Source organism: Pipra filicauda, unplaced genomic scaffold (assembly GCF_003945595.2).
Source record: "Pipra filicauda isolate LSUMZ 115617 unplaced genomic scaffold, ASM394559v2 scaffold87_size3191425_pilon, whole genome shotgun sequence".
Classification (NCBI taxonomy): Eukaryota; Metazoa; Chordata; class Aves; order Passeriformes; family Pipridae; genus Pipra; species Pipra filicauda.
Window position 1 is genome coordinate 164,443 of NW_024105064.1, and position 14,139 is coordinate 178,581.

General features: G+C 45.4%; 2 protein-coding genes and 1 long non-coding RNA gene across 14 annotated transcripts in view; 1 reads left to right on the plus strand and 2 right to left on the minus strand.

Moving 5' to 3' along the window:
* The window catches only part of KIF1B (kinesin family member 1B), an 86,485-nt gene extending 85,289 nt beyond the window's left edge, over positions 1-1,196 (minus strand). For 9 of the 10 annotated variants that reach the window (XM_027730917.2, XM_027730914.2, XM_027730911.2 and 6 more), the window contains exon 1: positions 987-1,188. The gene's annotated coding sequence lies outside the window, so the exon portion shown is untranslated. Of the gene's footprint in view, positions 1-986 lie in introns of all 10 variants that reach the window. The other variant, XM_027730919.2, reaches the window with a different exon arrangement.
* Positions 1,197-5,748: 4,552 nt separating this feature from the next.
* Positions 5,749-14,139, minus strand: part of UBE4B (ubiquitination factor E4B) — a 38,869-nt gene continuing 30,478 nt past the window's right edge. For 2 of the 3 annotated variants that reach the window (XM_027730922.2, XM_027730924.2), the window contains 9 exons: positions 13,998-14,096; positions 13,371-13,606; positions 12,481-12,607; positions 12,042-12,186; positions 10,836-10,970; positions 10,268-10,459; positions 7,897-8,071; positions 7,463-7,609; positions 5,749-7,079 (listed from right to left, as the gene is read on the minus strand). In XM_027730922.2, the coding sequence (XP_027586723.1) occupies positions 7,021-7,079; positions 7,463-7,609; positions 7,897-8,071; positions 10,268-10,459; positions 10,836-10,970; positions 12,042-12,186; positions 12,481-12,607; positions 13,371-13,606; positions 13,998-14,096 (1,315 nt within the window). In that variant the 3' untranslated portion in view covers positions 5,749-7,020. The remainder of the gene's footprint in view (positions 7,080-7,462; positions 7,610-7,896; positions 8,072-10,267; positions 10,460-10,835; positions 10,971-12,041; positions 12,187-12,480; positions 12,608-13,370; positions 13,607-13,997; positions 14,097-14,139) is intronic. The other variant, XR_005567088.1, reaches the window with a different exon arrangement.
* Positions 6,559-8,837, plus strand: LOC120325203. Its single transcript, XR_005567089.1, has 2 exons — positions 6,559-7,240; positions 7,868-8,837. It is a non-coding gene; the product is annotated as an uncharacterized LOC120325203 (long non-coding RNA).

The following is a 14,139-nucleotide window of genomic DNA, read 5'->3' on the forward strand; positions in this document are numbered from 1 at the left end:
ACTCACGCCACGCTCTGCTATCTTTGGACCAGGTGAAGATGCCAGACCAAACTGTGCTGCAGAACTTGGCGATGCCCTGAAACCCGATCACATGAACACATGGCTATTTACCAACACGCCGACACCGCATTGTGCAACAGCAGAAAGAACTGAGCTAAGGCGGCGCTGGAAGTGAGGAGAAACATCCTTTTAAATCTGGTACGAACGCATTTTTTCCATTCCGGAAAACAGCTGTAAATCCATCACCCGCTTCTGGCGAATTCTCCGCCCTCAACTGAACACCCGCGTTCTGCCAACGACCCCAAATCCGCCAGGCCTGTCATCCATCCCTCCATCCATCCCTCCATCCCTCCATCCCTCCATCCCTCCCTCCCTTCTCCTGCCTCCCCGCGCGCTCCCGGGATTGTCGGCTCATCCTCCCAACATGGCTGCCTCGGGAATTGTGCCGTGCCCAGCCCGGCCGCGGACCCGCCGCTCGCAGGGCCGCAAAAAACCGGCCTGGAAAACACCGGCCTTTCACATTCCCGCATCTCCAGCTGGAGGAAGGGCTGTGCCTCCCCCTCCCTGCACCGGCGACTGTCGCCTCCGTCTCATCCCAGCTGGAAACGGGGGGAAGAAGGACGGTGGAACGCGGCACGGCGGGAGGGATCGGCCGAGGGAAAGGCCGGGGAGCGGCCGCCCGGGGGAAAAGGAAGGAAAGGGAAGGGAGGGAAGGGAGGGAAAGAAGGAAGCGTCCCGGGGGACGGAGATGCGTCGGGCAGATGACAAGGCCGAGCGGGGCCCCACGCCCTTGCGTCGCTGCCCTGACAGCTCCGCATCCATCCATCCCTCCATCCATCCACCCATCCATCTATCCACCCTTCCCCCGCTCCCCGCTCCATCCCTCCGCGGGGCCCCACAGCTGCGTACGGCGGCCCCGCCGCCTCCCCCTCCGCATTACGGCATCGCCCACCCCCGCCCCGCTCCGGCCCCCGCGCCCCCCTCACCTGGCGCGGGGTGTCCGCGGGAGACGCGGGCGGTGCGGGGTCAGCAGCCGGCGCGGCAGCGCAACGACAAGAACCCGGCCATCCCCATCGCCGCCTCCACCGAGGCCGGGAGAACCCCCCCCGCCGCCGGGAAAGGGAGCGGGAAGGGCGAGGGAGGGAAGGAGGGAGGGGAGAAAGGGGAGGAGGGAGAGCGAAGCCGCGCCGGGAGGAACGGGCGCCGCGCTCGCCTCAGCGCCGCTCCCGCACTGAGCGGCCGCGGACTGCGCGCCCGCCCCGCGGGGGGGATGCCGCCCGCTCCGCCAATCACCGCACGCCGCCCCGCCCACCGCGCCGCAACCCGCCAATGGTACGGCGAGGAGCCGGCGACAGCCCGCCCCCTGAGCTGTCAATCACAGCCTGACAGCGCCGCGCCTCAATCACGGCCCGACCGCAGCGGCACCGCCCCCCGAGCGGATCCCTCCGCGCCCCTCCCCCGGACGCTGCACCGCCCCGTCGCGGTGTGTCCCTGCGCGCGTGAGGGTGACGCGCGGCGTTCCCAGAGATGCGAGGGGAAGCGGGCGCTTCTAGCTAAAAAAAGCAGGGATACGGCGTAATGTGCGGAGAAACGGGCACTTGTGCCTGAAAAAAGCAGGGTTACGGTGTGATGTGACGCTGGTTGGCGCCCCCGCCTCGACTGCCCGAAGTGGGTGGGCGCTGCAGGAACGCGGGGTCTGAGGGAGCGAATTCCCCAGCCCCCGAGTTCAGTGTGGTTCAGTGGGATTTGGAGTCCTAAACTAGGCCTAAGGCTTGTAGCTCTGAGGGGAGGGATTAATTATCCCCTCCCCTCCTGTTCAAAACTCTTTTTTGAGCAGCCTGAATTATATTTGTAGAGCTCCTACTGTATTTTTAAGTAAATGATTACATTTAGTCAGTAGTGCTGTATTAACTCTCATACTTTCCATAATTTCATGCATATTCTCATAGTAAATTTTTATTTTTGTGGCAATTATTAGCTGTAAAGTTCTTCCATTCCAGTAGCACTTTGAGAATTTCTCCTGTTAGAAATAGGCTTAAGTATTTAAGCATTTTGAAAAAGAACACATTATATGAAATACTTTAATTACATATTTTTCATATATCATCACGTACGAATTGGATTTAAGCTGTGGAGAACATTCAGGACCTGGGATTTGTGGTTTCAGAACAAGGTTTATTTTTGTTCACAGGCTCCTGGCTATTTGCTGTGTTAATCTACACTGTGTCCCTCAAATTTCAGATTTTTGGGAGAATGTGTTAGTTTGTTTGGTGAAAAGTGACTATTTCCCCTTGCCAGCCTCATCTGCAGTTACACCAACAAATGCAAAAGCCAAACAATCCATGGCTGAACAGAGGTTTTAGGGAAATATTGCCACAGAACCAACAAATCAAAAATAGGTGGCTTTCCTCTGTCCTAGAAAATACATACCATCATTTGAACTTTGGAATACTTCCTACGGAGAGAAAAGATGATTTAATGGTGTTTTTAAAGTGGTGTAACTGTGCTAACTTCCACCTGGGGCTGTGCAGAATTAGGTCAGCTATATATTCCCTGGGGAAAAAAAAAAGGCAAAAACGCCTGAAAAAACCCCAAACCCTGTTTTAAAATCCCCTGCAAACTGTTCAAATACCGGGCGTGTGCTGTAACCCTCCGTGGCAACAGACACTGTGATTCATTTTCCTTCAGCAAAGTTTGTGTAGTGTCTCCTAGGAACAGCAGTTCCTGCATCAGTCTCATGCCCAAGTTTGGGGAGGGCTCACCCAGAACAGCTCCAGGACGTTAATTCAGTTATTTGATCACAGGGGCTCGAAAAATCTGCCAGAAACAGTCAGGGAAAATCAAGTTACACGTTGGGAAACAGCAAGGGGCAGGACGTGCTGTGTGGCATCTGGGAGGTCACTCACTGCGAAGGGAGCTGAGGAAAATGCCTCTTAAATATTCAAGTACAGAGTAGAAAGGTGCTCAAGTATTCCTCTAACTGGTTGTGATGCCTTTTTAATTATAGAATTCGGCATTTTACCTCAATTTAATCAGAATGGCCTTCTCAGTATCATTTTTGAAAATTAGGTATCCTTGGGTAATTTAGAATTATCAAAAAACGTACTTAAGTGGAATTCTACTGCATTGTTTTGTGAATCCTGCTTAAGAAGTTCTTGTCAAGTCCCTTACAGGAAAGGGGCCATTCTTACTCCTTTTATGTTTCTGACACCACCACACAACCCTGAAAAGAGCAGAAACATCCAATTCCCTGTAAGCAGGTGTGTGCTTAAATCTAGAATTTAGGATACTCCTTTTCAAGACAAGTCACACAACGAAGGTCCCCAGCCCAAGAAAAATGTTCTTGAGCATTATTATTCCAGAAAAATGAAAGTAAGTAGTAATTTCTTGCATTTATTAGTACAAAGAAATATAGTTGATTACTCAAATGCTACCTAAAACAGGGAAGTCTGTTTAAACACAGGCAAGAGGGGAGGTTTAAGGTAAGTGATAAGGAAAAGAGAGCTATGCTGTAGAGCAAGGCTCCTGGGGGCTGGTAGAGTAAATCTGTTGGTGGCTGACAGCAGGGTTGTCATCCTGCTATTAAACAGCATTAGCTGTCCTTGCTGCCAGCAGGGGAGAGTTGACAGAGATGTAAATTGTGCCCTTACATAAGTATAAATTGTGATATAATAGAATCAATTGTGCTGAACTGTATTGCTGTAACATCAGCACTTGCCCCAGGAATTTTTCTAGTCTGGAGCTGGAGCACAAGTAGAGACCAGTGATACGATCTTATATTAAAATTTTCCGAGAGAAGCCCATTTTGCAACATTTGTATAACGTTACCCATTCCCAGGATGAGCCATTCCCAGCTCACATGTTTATATTCTGCAGATACAGGGCAGTGTCAAATGTAACTCGACCACTGATGGTTTCTGTGATCTCTAACACAATATCTCTGCATTGTAGTGAGGTTACAGTTGGATTGAAGAAGGGAAATGACATGTTAATGGGGAAGGGAAATCACAAAAAACTGCAGGTAGCATTTAAATTAATTAAACTAAGAATTGTCCCACAACTGATATGCTTTTGTGGGAGATTTATTTTTAATCCGGCGTCAGCTTTGCTTTTCAGTTCCTCAAATGTCCCCTGAAAGAGAGGGGTTTGGTTCACTTTTGTGCCTGGAGAGCAATAGAATGGCACTTTCCAGCTGCTCCTGTTAAAGTACATTCCATTATTCTGCCCCTGAGAGCTGAATTTGGGAAAGCACTTGTCTGAGCTCACACCTTTGAAATACTCGATGCTAGTTCTCCAGATAAAATTGTTTGGGCCACTTATTTCAAGCCTTTGTGTCTTGTGCAATATCTGCATTGACATATTTTCAAATGATAGATGTGTGCCATAATTAGACAAAACATTCCAGTAATGCACTTTGCTATTTATACTCCTCAGGTCAGAGCCTGACACAATGGCAGAATAAATTCGGATTCTGAAGGGCATTGTCTTGGTTAATACATCCCACAGCAAAGGTAAATATTCCTACTTCCTCCTGTCAAAAAATAAAAATATAGAATTTTCATTTTATTGAAAACAGCTACCCATACAGAATTCTTGGTAAAACATTTAAATTCACAAACCTCTTTGCTATTGGTTACATTTCAAATGTAAAATATCAAGAACTCTTAGAGAGCAGCAGACCTCCAGCCCTGTACAGGCTACACTAAAGCAACCAGCTGGTTTTAATTTAAGGCTGGATTACTTCTGCTTGTGCTCTTCTCATTTTATTAGACTGCTCCTTATTCACCAAAGGTGCTGGTGTGTCTAATTGGTAATAGCTGGAGAAAATTAGAGAAGAAAGCATTTCTTCCATCTTTCCAACACATTCACAGTCTGTCAATAAAAATAATATATATTAACATGCAGGAAAAAAGCCATAATGTGAAACCATAGCAGTTCAATCATTCTCCAATAAATACAAATACACACCGTGGACAGTTGCCCTCCATCAAAGAAAGAATAAATTTTGGGATGTTTCTAGAGATTTCTTTCAATAATTCTTAATAAAGAGGGGACAGTGAAATATGTAAGAGTTTTTCTTTATACACAAAGAAATTCCCTCTTCCCCAAAGAAGAGCTCACAGCTCACCACACCCACAGCACAGCAGAATCCAGGCAGGGTGTGGGTGCTGAGGGACAGCCTGCAGGTAAAAGCAGAGCAGGCTTTGTTCTGTGACTTTTGAAGAGGGAAGAAGAGGGGGATTTGAGTTTGTGGAAGGAGTCAAGGTTATAATTATAAAACTGTTCCAGCAGTCCAGGCAGACACCAGCTGTGGAATCCTCCTCCCGTGGAGTAAAGACACACACGTTCACACTCTGCAGGGGGAAGCACCACTGAAAAAAACCCCCACAATCAATCAAACAAAAAACCCCCAACCCCCCCCACACTATATCTTCACATTTAATAATTTAGAGTTAATTGCACAGCTCAGAGGTGAACCCTGGATTATATATAACCTGCCCCAAAGTCCCCCTGGAGCTGCCAGCAGCTGTCCCAGCGCTATGAATAGGTGCTCGGTGGCACCTGCCAGGAACATTCCTGACTTCAAAGTATTGCTGGTATCTGTGTGCACAGACATTTTACACAGAATTTACTAAGTTATCTCCAATCCTGAACCATATCAGCAAACCTGAACAAAGCCACCCAACCATTTGTATGTTTTATATTTTCACCGACACGCTCCCGAAGAAAGACCCAGCAAACATCCTGTGCGAGTGTGTATCATTTATTGTAGTTCAAGAGAGTCAGGAATTGAACAGAAGACACGGCGAAAAAACAAATAAAAGAAAAACAACCTGTTTTTTCAGACTTAATTTTAAAACACTGTGGTTTCAAATCCTTTTTAAAAAGGAAATTCAAGTATCATATGCAGGGGGCAGTAATACAAAAATGTTTGTGAATATTTTTTTTTTTCATTTTTTTTTTTAAAAATGTAATTCTACATTTCCTGCACCCTTTTCTGCTTTGGTAAGGCCAAGCCATGGATACAAATTGGTAGCAACATAAAAAAAATGACCCCTGCCCCAAACTGCAGCCTCCAAGGATAAAAGTATCTGCTCTCTGTGGACAAGCTCGAATGGCTCAGAACTGTCAGTTAGCATATATCATATCTGCAGCATTGAAAGAATGTATTTCTTTTGTTTAAAAGTCACTGAAATCCTGGTATTCCCAAGCATCTCATTCATGGCAGCTGTTTTAACATATTTCTATCTCGAGGCTTTTCACAAATACCAGAGCGTCTTGATCAACGTAAAGGAATGGAAATCAAAATCCGTGTGTGAAGTCTTTGCTTTTTTGAAATGATCCTTGTGTCTAACACCAATTAAAACCCAAATAGGCGGATGAGTGTAATATAAAAATACGATCCCAAGATGAACACTTTGTTGCAGGCACAGTTATCGCACAGAATATGTTCTTTTGAGGGCAGGGGAATGATTTTGATTTTCACAGGGTTTGTTGGGGGTTTTTTTTGCATTACAAAAAAAAAAAAAAGAGAAAAAAAAAAAGAGAAAAAAAAAAAAAGAGACAGCAGTGCAGGTTTGATGGGTGGAACAGAAAGAAGGGAGGGAAAGAGGAAAAAGTTACTTTAGCAGCAAAATGTCCAAGGTTCTAACCACAATCAAATTAACGGATATCTGGCGGTAAAAAACAAGGTTGAAGGGATGCTGCCCTGATCCATTCGTCTTTGCTAAAATAATTCAGCTGTAAAAACTCCAAAATGTGACATATTGAAGGACAGTTTTGTAACATAAGCAACTTCCTAGCTTGTCCTCCATGTTATTGACCATCGTTATCACTTAAATATATGTACAAGAATTAAGCTGCTTTTCTCCTCGGCCACATGCTCCTGGTCACTACTGAAGTCAGTGCCGTGGGCGTGCTAATCCCATAACAGCTTCCAAGTGTTTCTGCTCCACTACTGCCACAACAGCCCACGCCCTGCTCTCCCCACTGCTGTTGGCGTGCACTGCAAGGGAGTTCCTAATGGTCATTCTGCTTGTCTCTCATCCAGGCTTGGATTTGCTCTTTAAGTTCTGGCACTGATAGGGTAAAAAAAAAGAAAAAAGAATGATTAAATTACTTAGTAATACAACTACAAGAGAGCTCCTCATGATCAATGGAGATTTCTTCTCTAGTGACCTGATCAGGATTATCTACTACTGTTGTCTTCTCCCTCAATGCAGTTTCTGCACAGCTTTGGGTAAGTGAATGATTCATTTATATATCATAACATTTCTCACCCAGTAGTTATGAAGGGCTGTGAGGGTTTTTTCCCCCCATAGAAAAAGGGAAAGCAGAAGGAATGAACTCTTCTGTGCAAGTTGAGATGAAAGAACTGTTGCCTCTACCACTGTCCTCTGAAAGCACAGACCTGCCCACAAAGCGCTTCCCCCAGCCCACAGTTCCAGCTGCTCCACAGTACCTGGTTCCAGCATGTTTTCCGTCAGCGTCTGACGATTGAAAGGATCAGTGGATGAGTTCAACAGGTGCCTCAGGATGATCGACCTGTCCATGATAGTTCCGGATGGCAACCTCACAGGGTCAGTCATCAGGGTGTCCATGAGCGGATCTGAGGGCACAGGTGTCTCCTCATTAGCTATTTTCACCCGATTTTCAGATTTGGGGGGGGTTTTTTACCGTTTTCAAGTACATGTAAGCAAAGGATGGCTAGGACTGGACAATCCCAGGGAAAAACAAAGGAACTCTTAGCTCTCTCTATTTACTTACCTATCTAGCTGTAATAGGGCAGGATGCAAGGCTTCACAAATAATATCTAAGTTTCTATTAACATTTAGAATTGAAGTAACAAACCAAATCCCTCTTCCAGACAGTCACTATTTAGGAAACTCCACTTGCCTCTGAATTCATCCGGAGCATCGCTGTAATCAATCTCTGCACGGGCGTTCTTGGCAACAATTTCCTCCACTTTCTCTGCCAGCAGTTTGAATTTCTCTATTGCTATGGTGGACTTGATTCCAGCCTTTCTCATCTTGGAGATAACCTCCTCAAAGAGCTCTTTACTGTAGGACCTCTAAAAGCAAAGCACAAAAAGACAACTTTGCTGAGTTGTAGGATCCTCACCTGCCATAAAAATGCTGAAGATATTTTAATGCACTTTTAAAACTGCAGAAGAAGGGATCGATGAAACCTCAAGCTTACATCAGATTCAAAAGCAGTATGTGGTAACATTTCATCTAGCACCAAAAGGTCAACTTTGGGGTACACTTATGATTCTTTTTTTTACTAGTCATCACCACTGTAGGACTGTTCAGGACCAAAAAAAGGCAACATCACCTAAAGAAAATGAGGAAGTCACTCAGAGAGGCTGACTATGATTATCAGGATTGTTCCTCACACAAAACATCTGTCTTGCCACTCTCCTGTCTGTATTATTGTTCTCACAAGTCTTGGCTGCAAACACAGCACAAAATGAATTAATTTTTTTAATTTCTTAATTTCTCTGTTAATGTGCAAGGCAGCACTGGGAAAGAAGTGATTCTTTCTCCTAATCCAAAGAAGAACTAACAGAAAAGCCACCCCATGATGTTGCAAAAATAGTAAGGCAGCTCAGAGGGAGCAAATGCTGGAGATTTGCCAACCGGTGCAGTAGGAATATCCAGAGAGACCAAATGCATATCCTGTAGTTCCCACAAAGCAAGCATTGCTCTCATGTGAAAAATCGAGTTACGGAAGGACTTTTGTAGCTGCTTCTGTTCTACAGACACTGTTTCCTTTTAACTTCACAGTGCCGTGTTTTGATGTAAACCTTTTAATAAAAAAACACTATTTACACTGCAGTGCAAGGTTGAATTACATGACAAAACAAAACACAGTGAGTCTCACAGATTTCTGTTTCCCTTGGGATTTTTGAAGTGTTCAACGCAGCCTCACTTCTTTCATCTCCCCCACATGGCACCAAGCAATGCCATTCAGCACTCGGGACACACAGTGCCCACCCAAACTCCTTTCTAGTGCAGAGAGAACGGAGCTGTGGCAACATGCCCGGGGCTGCAGAAACGTTTGCAGATTCCCTCTCCAACGTGCTGGGATTTGCAAATGGGACACGGCTCAAATTGCTTTAGAGAGACCCCGCCATGATCAAGCAACTTTTTGTTTGTTTTGTTTTGTTCTCCCAATCCCAGCAGCCATTAACCAGCCACACATTTCCTTGGTGGTTCTTTCCTGTCACTGACAGTTTCCAAGATACTGCTCACTCCCCCCACTCCTTTTTTCTGAAGGGCCACTTTGTTAATGGGGCTTTTTTCCAGTTCCCACACCCGCAGGCTTCTTTCTTTCGAGCCCCTACGTCAGTGTGTGTGTTTGCTGTGGCTGCCATGGAGGAATGATGGATAACACCCTCACTTTCTCATATACTGACCAGCATCAAAATGCACAGAATGCTCATTATACACATGCAGATGCATAAGGGCTGTTTCAGAAGTGTTCCTGATATTATCTGCAATTATCAGAACTTAAATAATTACAGAAAATCTTGAGTTACCCCAGTACTGCTGCTCACTAGACATGCAAGCACAGCCTCCTGTGCTGTAAACCAGCTTCCTCTAGAGCTTCAAGGAGCCACTGACAACACTTTTCCCCCCTCTGTATTTTGAAAAGTTTGTATTTTAACACACAGGCATGGACAGATGTAATTCAGTAGTTGAGACAACTCTGCAAGGACACAGAGGTGAGCAATAGCTTATCTTGCTGCTAATGGTACCATGAGGAGTTCAAAGGTGTCCTTAACTGTCTCATTCATGCTGGGCTTTGTCAGGTTATTACACAGCCATTTAATAAAGTGATATCAGAGGGGATACAATTTGCAAACTGTTAATGAACTTTGATGTGTTAAATGAGACTCTTTGTCCCAGCTGTTTTGATGAGGAAGGGGGAGGGAGTCAAAACTCCCTGTGCCATCTGCAAAGGGACAAAGTACTTCTGCTAATTTACGACAAGGCTGTAGCTAATAAGCAGCTCAGGAAATTTCCTCTGTGTGCGAAGTGCTATAGATATTTATGTATGTTTATAAGTTTGCAAAACACTGGGAACATCCATCTACAACGAGCAGACAGAATACGAACAGAGACGATCTGCTGAAAGAAAACAAACTGCAGATGTAGAAGACAGAGTGGCTGGCAGCACACAGATGAAACACTTCTAGGGTATTCTGCAGAGTCCTGTTTGTCCACAGTGCTTTTGCCCTTCCCCTCATCCTTCTGGAGCCCACCTGATCATCAGCAATTGCTTTAGCAAAGCGAGCACAATCCAGCTGCAGGTAAATGTCCGTCAGTTGGTCCAACAGCTTCTTTGGTTCAAACCCATATTTCTCTGGGTTTTCGACTTTCAGGTCACGGCACTTGGGGCCACACAGTTGCTGTAAGTTAAAGTTCAACATAGCAGCCAGTCGTGGTCCAAGCTCCTACAAAGGCAAAGTAAACGAGATCAAAGTGTGAAGGCAGTGACAGTGAAGATTATCACTGGATTTGCACACAGCAAGATCAGGAATTATTAACCAATACACTTTTCCTTTGTAGGCTTGTAGGAAGTGTCTGCTCTTTATGCATGTTTGCCATTAAGAAATGCCATGCAAACAGCTTCTGCCTAGAAGGATGACACCATCCCAGTGACTCAGGTGATGCTCTCACATCAAATAACATCAACAGCAACTAGGCTTTAATGAGTTGGAGAAAGGGGAGGAGAAAAGAATGGAGACAAAGTGCTACCAAACACTTCCAGGTTATTATCCAGAGATGTCAGAGAAGCAAGAAACCAACTTAAACCTGAGAAGGACTTACAGGTCTGAGAAAAGGCTTTTGGACCTGCTTGGTAAGGATATGGAACATATCAACAGTTTCTGTGGCCAGGGCGAGATATGAGCGGGACACGCGCTCGTCCTGCGCCAGCTGCGACTGCCGCGCCTGCTGCTGGTCCTGCAAACAAACACAGAGCGGTCACAGCTCCCCCAGCAGCACCCACAGCCCCTCACAGCCACAGTGCCAACGGCATCTAGGCAAGAGAACAGGCAGCAACTCAAACACAGATGTGAGGCACCTCTGAATCTAAGGTACAGCTGCTCGCTTTTACTACCCAGTCCTAATGTCTGCACCAATCCTCCTGAATTCTGCAACTCTAGAGGATGAAAGCAAATGGCATCACAGGCCCCCACGGTTATTGAGTCTGTTTACATTCTCTAACTGCTCCTCACAGCTGCAGAACTGGGTTATGCTTCCTCTCCATCCAAATGCCAATAACTTCAAAACCAGCTTGGGATCTGAGAGTCAAATGAGGTTCTCTCTAATTTATGCACCACCATAAATAATAAACACTCCCCGGTGGAACAATCTGTAGATGATGTACCAGCTCATTTTGTAACTACAGTAATGGCTTTACCTTGCTGGTAGGCACAGGCAGGAAGAAAGGCTTCAGAAGAGCAAACCAGAATATGTTCAACAAACAGGATTTTATAGCTTTTCTTTTTGTACTTTTTGGTTTGTTTTTTTAAAATCAATAACCTTAAAACAGAAATACCCGACATTGGTGGGTCAACACACACAATTATTGTTTAATCAGGCCGAGCTCTGAGGTACAGGACTATAATTGTCTGCATCAAATCTACCAAGGATCAATGCCTTAACAAAATAAAAGCTTCTACTCCTTGAAGTCAATTCAACTGGCGAGCATCTTCCCAAACCTCCTTCAGGAAGGTTAAAGTCTCGGTTTCTCCACTTAGAATTAAGTGCACAGCAATTTGAAACGTTACACTATTTCCACTTCACACCACTCTCTTTGCCAGGCACAACATAACCAGGCAGAATGATGGTTTTCTGCAGAATGTCATCCAGAGTGACCACGGCCATACTGGCAGCAAGAAAAAGCATCGAGAACCGCTTCTCACGAGCAGCTCTTTGGTGCTGCCCCTTATTAAAAAGTGGGTTTTAATGGTCTTGTATTAAAAAAATTAAAAATAAGTAAAGGGCACTTTGAAAAACAGCTCTGTTCACCCTGGGCAGCAGGTCCCATTGCTCTTTATTCTTCATCTCCTCTTGCACTTCATGGATACGTTTTAGGGACTCCAGACTCTCATCCAGCAAGAAAGTTGTGTCATTTATCAGCATGTTGATGTAGCGAACAAACTGCTTCCCAGAGCTGAAAACATCGAAACACAGGTATCACGGCAGAGCAGGTGGGCCTGCAGAGCAGACTGCAACCCCAGCAACACTCCTGCACTGAATATTTCCAACAACGCTCCCATTCCCCAAAGCCAAGGTGATTGTGGTGTCCAGAGCTCAGCTTAGAAACACTCCAGTTCTACTGGGAGGGGTTGCCATGTACAGGACAATGGAAAGCAGCATCACCCATTCCCAAAGGCAGGGACTCCTCAGGTCCCTGCCCGAGCAGCCTGGTGGCAGGGAGCAGTGCTAGACACAACCTCTTACTCACTTGAACTCCTCCATAAAGGTACCATGGTGAGCAATGTTTTGCCAGAGGCTTTTGAAGATGGTGCTGATGTGGTAGCGGATCGTGAACTTGTCATAGAACTCGCTCGTGGCTCCGGTGTGTTCCACGTCTGGAAAAGAGCACAGATCCCAGGACTGAAATCCCAACTCTCCCAGCAGGATTCCCCCACAGCACACGTCTCTCCCCACTGCCTCCAGTGGGATGAGCTGCGAGCACCAAGCTTTAAGAGACAGAATTCAATTCCCATTCAGAAGTCTTCATCGTAATCCCCATTAAAAGAAGCAGCACTGTACATTTTCTAACCCAGACCCAACCTCATTTCTGAAGAAAAACCCTCAGAAACCAAAACTTCCTGTTCTATTCAAGTCTGCTCTTCATCCCACAGTCTAAAATTTCACTAAGAAAATTCTGGGAACAGACAACAGACCTGGGAACCGACCAACAAAAATAGTTGGTTTTACCGGTGCAAAAACTCTTCTGAAGCATCTGAATCTACAGGACCAGCAAAACTACAACAGGGAGTTCTACAATCCCAGTGCTGCCTTACAAGCAAAGCAAAAAGCAAACCAAAAGCTTTAATTTGGGAATCCAAACACCACAAAACCAACTGTCACATCGATCTACAGTGCTGCAGCTGCCAGTGCACAGCAGCTTGTGGAAGGATTGGAATTCTCAAGGTCCCATCTAAATGCTGTTGCCCCCAGTTCCTGAGCAATAAAGCCTCGTCTTCGCAAGACCCAAGATCTACCAATTTTTGGTTTTGTTGGGGTTTTTTGTGCTGTTTTTTTCTCATGGTTACCACATCAAACACAACCTTTGGCCTTCGAGTACTCACCACTGTGCACTCAGTGAGCTACAGACAAAGCACTTACCTGTGTAAAACTTCATCAAGGAGGGCACCAACAATTTGGTGGAGAGAGGGTGATTCTCAATCATTTCAAAGAACTTCTGTGTCCGGGGCTGCACAGCTGGATTTGTCATGAACATCACCTCCACCAGCTTGGCCACTAAATAAGGATTTCGGATGTAGTTCTGGTTGCACAGCATCACAACAAGGAACATCACTATGTCCTGAGTACAGGGCTCATACAGCACCTGAGGAGCATATCTGGGAACAGGGAGAGAAGGAAAACTAAATGCAAAACCCCAACTCTCATGTTCTACTCCTTAAGCTCTGGCTTTTTAAAAATACTATTCTAGTGATGATTTAACATATCACAAGATCAAAAGGTCTCACTGCAAACCATAAAGAAAATTCCTGGGGAGGGAACCCAACTGTCTTCCATGAAAAATTTAGGTTAGAAGGGACTCTGGAGCTCATCTAGGCATTAGAGCTGCAGCAATGCTGCCATTCCATACTCTTATGGCTTCTGTTCAAAACCAGACCATTAACTACAGAATAACTATAAACCCACTTTTGCACCCTGAATTTATGCTTGTGCCACCTGCTACAGGGGCAAGTGACAGTACAAGTTTCCTTCAGATATAACTTTACTTACTGTACAATAAAAAATAAAAATTCGGCGACATCTTCCACGTAAAACTCTGGCAACGCTGCAAATACCTTGGGAACCTCAGGAGCTAAAGGCAGTTTTATGCTGTAGAATAAAAGAGAGAACAAACAGGACAGTAAATCAGCAG